General features: G+C 37.0%; 1 protein-coding gene across 10 annotated transcripts; it reads right to left on the bottom strand.

Moving 5' to 3' along the window:
• Positions 1-4,538: 4,538 nt before the first annotated feature.
• On the bottom strand, positions 4,539-7,747 carry LOC110855085. 10 transcript variants are annotated; one of them, XR_004835794.1, is made up of 6 exons: positions 7,621-7,717; positions 7,526-7,543; positions 6,832-6,859; positions 6,467-6,616; positions 6,228-6,398; positions 4,539-4,801 (listed from the first exon to the last, which is right to left on the bottom strand). XR_004835794.1 is itself a non-coding variant. In XM_035855649.1 (5 exons), the coding sequence occupies exons 1-5, from the start codon at positions 7,639-7,641 to the stop codon at positions 4,562-4,564; spliced, it is 600 nt and encodes a 199-aa protein (XP_035711542.1). In that variant the 5' UTR covers positions 7,642-7,711; the 3' UTR covers positions 4,539-4,561. The 10 variants fall into 10 exon arrangements, 2 of the variants coding, with proteins under 2 accessions (XP_035711542.1, XP_021959204.1); XR_004835788.1 differs by having other exon boundaries at positions 6,832-7,382; positions 7,451-7,745; XR_004835791.1 differs by having other exon boundaries at positions 6,837-7,382; positions 7,451-7,745.
• Between the last annotated feature and the right edge of the window lie 1,019 nt (positions 7,748-8,766).

Here is an 8,766-nt window from a genome sequence, read left to right as displayed (position 1 = left end):
TCTCAAAATTCGGCATAGCTACGGAAAGAGGGAAATATCCTTTCCTCTGGTAATTGACCTTATTGCGTAGTGAAGGATATTTCCTCTCATTGAAAAAATTCAAAAAATAAATTTTTCCATGGATTTACGCATCTTGAAAAAAAATCCGATTTTTAGCCCTAGTCAGGGGTTACGTACGTATGTATGTACCCGCTTTGCCCGGTGTGTCTCTGCCAGTCTGGTTATCAATAACTCTCGTAAATCTATCCTATCGACTTCAAATTTTGTACTGTTACTTTGTCATTTTTAATTTTCCGAAATTTCAAGTTGATAGAATAAGTTTCAAGAAGGTCAAGACGCAAGACGGACTGATGGACAACACGGGTACATAAGTCCTCGGTCGGGCTAAAATGTCTCCATGATTACGTGCACCATTCGCGGTCATTTCACAAATTATTGTGTTTTTGCATTTTGGAAGGGTGTTTTTATTGTTGAATACGGGATATTTAATGAAGATTTCAAAAATCTTAACGGGCTTTAAAGGTTTTCACGATATTTTCGATGCAACAAAAATTTCCGAAATGCATGTAAAATAATTACGAGCACCTGCATGCATAATTTGTATATTATTTATAACGGAGGAGGGTCACATTTTACCCCGTTGACTGGACGGCAGCAGCAAAATGTGGAATAATTTAGGGGGCAGTCTGCATCCGGATTGATCCCGGTGTAGACGGCATCGCTCTGGAGCGAGCGACAAGTTTGGGGTCCCGTGTCGGAAAGGTAGCATAAGGTGGAAGACGTGTATTTCTCAAAGGAACCTCTATCCTTACAGGATTTTCCACGAGGTGGACCGAATTGCTGAAAATTTCAAATCAATAGAAACAATTCGTTCAGTACATAGATATGTAAATAGTTCATATACATAGATCCCCTATCTCAAATTATCCCAATGCTAAGAACCTTGAAAATCTTTGAGTGAAACTAAATCCTGTTCCAGCTTTTGCCAAGTAAAAAGTGGGGCAAAGTAAAAACATAGTCGATATGCGTTATACTCAAATCGTCCTCCATGCAGGGTACGCTACCCCGGGTTTTTGTGGATTTTTCCGGGGTTTTTGTAGGATTTTGAGGCAGATTGAAACAAAATCCGTTAAACTACAACGGAGATCAATGCTAATTAAATTTTCGGATTCATCATGAACGAAAATTAATTCGCTAATTTTTGCCATACTTTTTCCCTGCTGTCATACTTTATTAAATTTGAAAACCCCTATTGCTCAAACTTGCTACCTCAGAACACCCCACATCCCAATACCTCAAAAACCCTGGGTGGCACACCCTGGTTGCAGGGTTTAATTCCAATTGAATGTAGAGATCTGGTTCAATTTGTGGGTCAAGCTGGGGTAAATCCGGGTAACGTATTTAGTATTCACGACCTTGAATTCATTTGTGACGCAGTAAAATCTAGACCATGGGTCACACAGGATTTTTGGCGGAAAGCGACGAGTTTGAGACAAGTTTAATTAAAACGCTAAAAGTATTTATTTACCGGGTAAGGATATCCTCCCCACGGGGACTGGTTTGGATTAGGATACCCTGGGTACTGATTGGGCCGGTAGGGTTGCAGAGGACCCGGGAAGACTTGAACCTGGGGGTAATACGTACCCGCATAGTTGAGAAGATTGACGCAGTAGTTGATCTGCCTGGACCGGCGGGCCTGTTGGCGGAGGGCCTGAAAAGGGTCAAAATTCGGATTAAGGTCATATTATCCAAGGGAAACGGATACTTGAAATGTGATGGCACCAGATTTCTGCTGCCGTCCAGTGTGGAAACCATCGCGGGACTTAAGTCCCCTCGTGTGATGTTTACATCTTTTAACTGTAGGATGGGCGCCGAAGACTCGACGTCGAACAGGGATGACGAAATTAGTGCGATTACGGACAGAACTAGGAATACCTTCGGGTAATGAAAGCTGATTGATTAAAATATTCTAGTAGAAAATTTGCACCCATACATTTTTACACAAATTTTCCCATTTCATAAATATACCCTGCAAGCAAATACTTGTCTTATTTCGACTCATTTATCATTTTTAATAAATATATATGAGTACACCCTAAAAAATAATGTTACCCTTTTCGAAAATAAATGCACCCTGTACTTGACACTATGTATATCAGTTTGAATAATTCCGGAGTAAACTCTAAATACTCCTCAACGTTTCTCTGGATTTATTTAGTATAATAGACTGGTTTTATGTATTGTTCAAAAGGGTAACGTTATCCAAGAAATTTTACAAAATTTCGACATTTTACAAAACTTTGAAATTTTTGTATTCGCTTGTAATTTAATTAGAGCCCATAAGAAGAATGTGACACTCTTTGCATATACGCACACAAAATAAAATTGAGATCAAATTTAAAAAAATCATTTACCACAAGTTCCAAGTTTTTCATGGCTGGGATAAATTACGAATTTAAATATTAAAATATTTCCACTAGTCGAGAACAAGGCGGAGAGGTGAGTCCAACTCGGGGCCAATTTTACTAATGGCATCCTTGACTTTAAACTATTGTCGGATATTTTTACTGCTGGGACTGTGCAGAAAGCATGTGTTCAATTTAAGAAGGGTAACGGTGAAGGCACCCTATCCTTCCCATGTTAATTATAACATGGAGCATAACATAGTTCACACCAGGGGGTAGTGAGCAAAATTCCCCGAAAATCGGCCATATGGTCACACCCTTTATACACGGCCTCTGGTTGGACGATAAATAATTTTCTCGATTAAATCGCAAAAATTTATTGCAAACCAGTTCCACTTTTGGATCAGAGGGACACGACATGATGCAATTGTAAGTCTGGTTGGAAACCATATTTAAAATGTATTTATGACCAGATGCATTTGTGTGGATGCAATTTTTAAAATAATGTCTATGTAGACCACTTCCTCAATTCCTTTATTATTTACATATGTGAAGCTTAAAAAGAAACTTGTTTCGCAACCTGCATTAAAAATGAAACGGTATGTTCACGTGCATTGATATGTAAAAAAATGTGATCTCGGACTGCAGATTTTCAGTCGCATTCAGTCATTTTTTGTTCAAACCAATTTCATCTTACTTCATCTCTCTGCTACTTTCGTCGCTCCACTTGAAGCATTTTATGAAAAATGAACGGAGTGAGAAATGCTTTCATTCGCATTCATTCATCTGAATTAGTAGAATCTTTCCGTCATTTTCAATCAAATGACAGGATATTCATATTTATTAGCTCACCCTGCGTAGCATGAGAGCTATTGAATTCCTCTTGTCCGTCCGTCCGTCTGTCTGTGTGTTAAGGTACCACAAGAGGTTGAATATTTCAATTTTTTCTGGACTTAGCAACATGATTTTTTAGAGAAAATGAGTCAAGACATGAAGTACGGCTCCGCATAACAACAAGGGCATTGGGGCATTTTTAAGAGCTCCCCGAGATGGAGGGGATGGACTTTAAGGTCATAATGGTTGTTATTTGGAATCATTTTATATTTCTGCAGGGTGTATAATCGGTTTGTGGGCTCATTTGTGTCAGGTAAAGAGATGTGAACCATTTTTGTCCTCAGAAACATAAAATAATATGGAGGGGCAAATATAGAAATGCTATTTCGAAAAGTATGGAAGACAATATGGAAATGAGACCCATTATGCTCCCCAAGTAAAACTATTTCGCACGATGTGGGAGTCGTCCCACGTTTGTGCTCCGTATGGTTTTGACGCTAGGACGTTTTAAAAAAAATTCATCATGGTCGACTATTTTGGATATAAATACGTAAGTATAAGTAACAGCAGAAGGGGACATTTACCAAAATTTAGAGTAGTAATTTTTTTACAAAATTTGTATTTGAACCAAATTTCTACCTACTATAATTTCTGAGAAAATTACAATCAAACTGAGTGGTATAATTCCTTGCCAACTCTCTTGTGGTACCTTAACGAGTTTTTTGCATCAATTGATGCTAATTAATAATCCCCTTGACCATTATTAACAAGTTAGGCGCACCATTTGTATTGAACAAACTGAATCGAATTTTTTAATAAATTGACAGCACCGCTGATATCTAACAATCGGTAACACAAAATGATGCGAAATAATTGGAGGAAGGGACGCAAAACGCGCCAATAGTGCAGAACATCCGGGAGAAATTATCATACAATTTTGACAAAGTTTTCAAAATTATGGATCCCGGATATTCGCTAATGCGGCACTAATGGTGCAAAGGATTAGCGTTTCTGTTGCACCCTAGGTGCAAGAATATGCTCGAGTTATGACCTGTTTTGTTGGCTTATTCCACACCTTCGGTGCAAAGTTTTGTCTCAATCATTCTGACAGGGTGAGCTACTTCTAACGTTACTACGGTCATATTTATTCACCATAATATGTAATTAGTGTAAACTAAATCCTAAACAGGATTGTTTAGGTGAGACTGGGGGTATGTGCGATTAAAAGAATAAAATAAACCTTCTCTTCTCCCACGGCGTGACGGAAATTTGAAAAATGAAACCACACAAACAGTAAAATATGCACATACATGTATCATTTATTATTTGACTTCTTCACAAATGTTTCCACCCACATCCCAGCAACAGCAGTAACCCATCAAACCTGCGGGACAGCCCTTGAGAAACTGATTGGGGCCCGTGTAGACGGCTTTAGTCTTGCTGTACTTGGGGCAAGTGGCGGGGCCGGTCTCGCTGGGAGGGTGGCAGTTCGACGTAAAAGTGTAGGCTCCGATAGAAGCTCTTTGATCACAAGGTTTATCCAAGTTGCTGGGACCGTATTGCTGGAAATTGGAAATGAAGACGAAATGAATAAATTGTGGAATTGTTGTGAAATAGATTTGCAAAGTTGGTGAATCCCACGGTTTAACTTTAAACTAAACGGTTTGACGATATAATGAACTAATTTTGGGGAACCTTTTTATATTCTAGTTCAATACTCGAGTTCTTTTGACGAAAAACACGAACAATCCACTTTTTAACATTGGTCGATATAGGGAAAATTTCAAAATTTTAGAAGAAAAATATCGAAAAAAAAATTCACTGTTCACCATAAAGTTTCGGTTCAAAATACCGAAGAAATATTCTTTTTTTAAAGAAATTTTGGCGTCCAGGAAATTTCTGTAGTACTCACATTTGTGTGTTTCGTCGTCAACGGAAAAATAAAATACTACACAAATGTGTGTACTTCGCTAAGAGGTTAAGCTAATATCTTTAAGGTAGAATAATATTCCAAATTTATGGAACTGACAAGGGAACATACGAGGTGTCCAACGATTAAGGGTCTACCAAAATGACTTATTAAACACACTGAAGGAATTTCCGTGTAAAATTCACTTTTCGTCACGTTGTGACGATATTTGTGACGAGCGCATGACCATCGGGTTGCCAGAGAGGAAGAGATCGGCCGCTGAACGATCAGTTCGAACACATGGTGTCTTCAGAGATTTCAAATTTCAAATAACTTACACATCTCAAATTATTTTAAAATTTCATCATTGTCAAAATTTCAGAATTTCTTTAAAATTTTAAAATTTCTTCTAAATTTCTAAATTTCTTCAAAATTTCAAAATTTTTTCAAAATTTCAAAATTTTTTCAAAATTTCAAAACTTTTTTAAAAATTTCGATTTTTTTCGAAATTTCGAAATTTCTTAAGAATTTCAAAAAGTTTTTCAAAATTTCATCAAAATATCAAAATTTCTTCTAAATTTCTTCTAAATTTCACAGTTTTTTCAAAATTTTAAGGAATTCGAAATGTCTGAAGACGTGGAGACGACGACGCTTCTCTGTGGTCGATCTGATTTCAGGGGCGGACCTCTCCCTCTCTGGCAACCCGATGGTCATGCGCTCGTCACAAATATCGTCACAACGTGACGAAAAGTGAATTTTACACGGAAATTTTTTTGTTGTGGTCATTTTGGTATAAGTGTCGACCTTAACTCGTTAGACACATCGGTATGTTCTCTGGTCAGTTGAAAAATAATTTTTCAAAGGATGAATTTCACTTGAATTAATTCCTGAAATCTGACGTTTAATTTTTCGGGTTAATGTCCAACTGGGAGATTCCCAGGCAACGTGCATGTATGTATAGTTCTTAAATATTACGGTTCGATGTTACTCATTTGTAACCCAGTAAAATCCAAAACCCGTGGTGCAGTGAATTTTTTTTGGCTGGGAGGATAGAAGTGTTACAAAATTTGTTTATTTACCGGGTAGGGATATCCTCCCCACGGGGACTGATACTGATTGGGCGGGTAGGGTGGCCTTTGTTGCGGGGGCCCTGGAAAAACTTCCGACTGAGGGTAATACGTTCCCGCGTAGTTGAGGAGATTGACACAGTAGTTGATCTGCCTGGACCGGCGGGCCTGTTGGCGGAGGGTCTGAAAAGAGAAAAAATTCCGATTAAGTTCCTTTCTTAAAGGGACGGATACTTGAAATGTGATGGAACCAGATTTCTGCTCCCGTCCAGCGTGGATACCAGCCCTGGACTTAAGTGCCCCAAGGTGGTGTTGACATCTTGGAACTGCACAATAGGTGAAGACTCCTCCTCGAGCAGGGATACCGAGATGTGCGGGGTTATGGCGAAAAGTAGGAATACCTTTAAGTCAGGGAAACTTTCAGATCATTTATTCATCTTCAATTGAGATTCATCTTGATTCATTTTTTTTAAACTCATCTTATATGTATCATTTGTAACCTGTACACTGTTTGTAAATACATTTTGAGACAAATTTTCCCCGTAAATATATAGTGTAAGCAGGTTAGTGTTGCAAAGTTAATTTGATCCGTGTGTAAATTTTGGATACAAATTACCTTACAGAATCTTAGAAATTGGGTTTCCCTGTCGAAAAGTTCAAAATTTCATTGGTTATCTTCTATTTTGACAGAAATTGTTCACGCTCAGAAATAAGAGGACCAGGAATATTTCGTTTTCCTGAATGCAAATATATTCGCCCGTGGTGGAAAAAAACCCAGTCTCAGCCCAAATCTGGATTTTTTAAACGCTGTCACTTTTCGAATTTTAACCCGATTTAAAAAATTAAGCACGATTTTTGCTCACAATAACTTCCCTCTAAATATGAAAATCCACTTTCAAAAAACCTCCAATTTTCAAAAAATTTAAAACCTAAGAAATTGTATGAAAATATAAAATATTGAACCCTTCAATAAATTAAAAAAAAAATATTTTCAGGGAAGTAGTTCTGCACGAAAATTGTGTTTAATTTTTGTAATCGGGTTAAACTTCGGAAAGTTATAGCGTCTTGCAAACTCCTTAGATATTTTGTTTTTTTTTAAATTCCTCCACGGGTGAAAACATGTCCATTCTTTCCAAAGCAATAATCCGGGTCCGCTTATTTCTGAAACTGAACGATTTAAAATTAGTCCGATCAAGATCCATAAATAAGAAATTTATTTTTCAGACAGAACTTACTTTTCAAAAGGGGAAACACAATTTTTTAAACTGTCCAAAATAATTTAAGCATTTTGCGTGAAAAAATTCACTCACAGCAATTAAGAGTGCACACTTCGTTGTTTCAATAAAAGTTGGTGTATTAAACAATCAATCGACGCAGGTTAAAGTAACTTAAAACATTCATTTACCAGAAGGGACGAGTTTTCCATGAATGTGAATTTAAATCTGAAAGTTTCTTCAAAAAATTTCTTCTTTTCGAGAAGCAGAAAGTGAGGTCAACTCAAGTCGGGCCCAATTTTGCAAATGACATTCCTGGTCTAAATTTGTGTATGGCTTATTTTAACATAATCGAGAAAAGTCAATGGCAATAAACCTGTTTCGCATTTCGATTTTTAGAGGGACGAATATTGCAAATTTGGGAACAGAGGGGTTGGAAACCCAGTTTTACATATGTAAGAGGTGAAGTTATGCAGGAATCATAAAAAATGTCTAGACCACTTCCTCAATTCCTTAAATATCTATCTGTGTAAATAGAAAGATAAACTGGTTTCGTGACCTCCAATGCAACCTGCAACACTGAATCGATCGGTTCAGTTGCATTTTTTATGTATGCGAGTTGCTCAAAGTGGTTTGAAACTGCGTATTAAATTGCATCTACTTTGGTAACTAAGTGTTTTCGACTATTTCTTGACCTTCGAAAAAAATGACATTTCAAATAAAGTTAGCTCGTTACGGGACATGATAAAGCTAAGATCACAAAAATGCTTAAATTACGAAAATCAGATCAAAATAGAACTATTTATTTGTGATTTATTAATAAATCAAAACAGGGTATTTTTAGTTTTTTGCACATTTGAGTCGCAAATGGGGCCACGGAATGATATCCTTCTTCACTTTTGCTAGACTCGCCTAGTACTACAACATTTCCAAGGTGCATCAAAATCAATGATTCTGTCGGTGAAGAGTTGTCCTCATTGGCCAAATTGGTCTACTCATTGCACAGCGAACATGACGAGGTTACGATGCTCCTGCTTGTCAGGCAAGTATTATAATTCGATATAAATAATCACGTCGCATGAATGAATGGAAAAGTAAACGATCAGCCAAATTGTTGTTTTTTTCTTGGAACGAGTATACATTTTTATCTGAAGATTTATCGACATAACAAGAACACATTCTTAAAATAAATGGTACCCTTTATAAAGGTGAATTTTACATGTAAGTATGTATGTATTTACTAATTAAGCCGTACCAAATCTAGAGGAGAATTTACTCCTTATCAAATTAACATTACTTCCGATTTAGTATGGTTTACTTTATTTAGAGTTCATTGT

This window comes from Folsomia candida, unplaced genomic scaffold (assembly GCF_002217175.1).
Source record: "Folsomia candida strain VU population unplaced genomic scaffold, ASM221717v1 Fcan01_Sc011, whole genome shotgun sequence".
NCBI lineage: Eukaryota > Metazoa > Arthropoda > Collembola > Entomobryomorpha > Isotomidae > Folsomia > Folsomia candida.
Note: the sequence above shows the minus strand (reverse complement) of the source record. Positions and strands in the feature narration are given on the sequence as shown.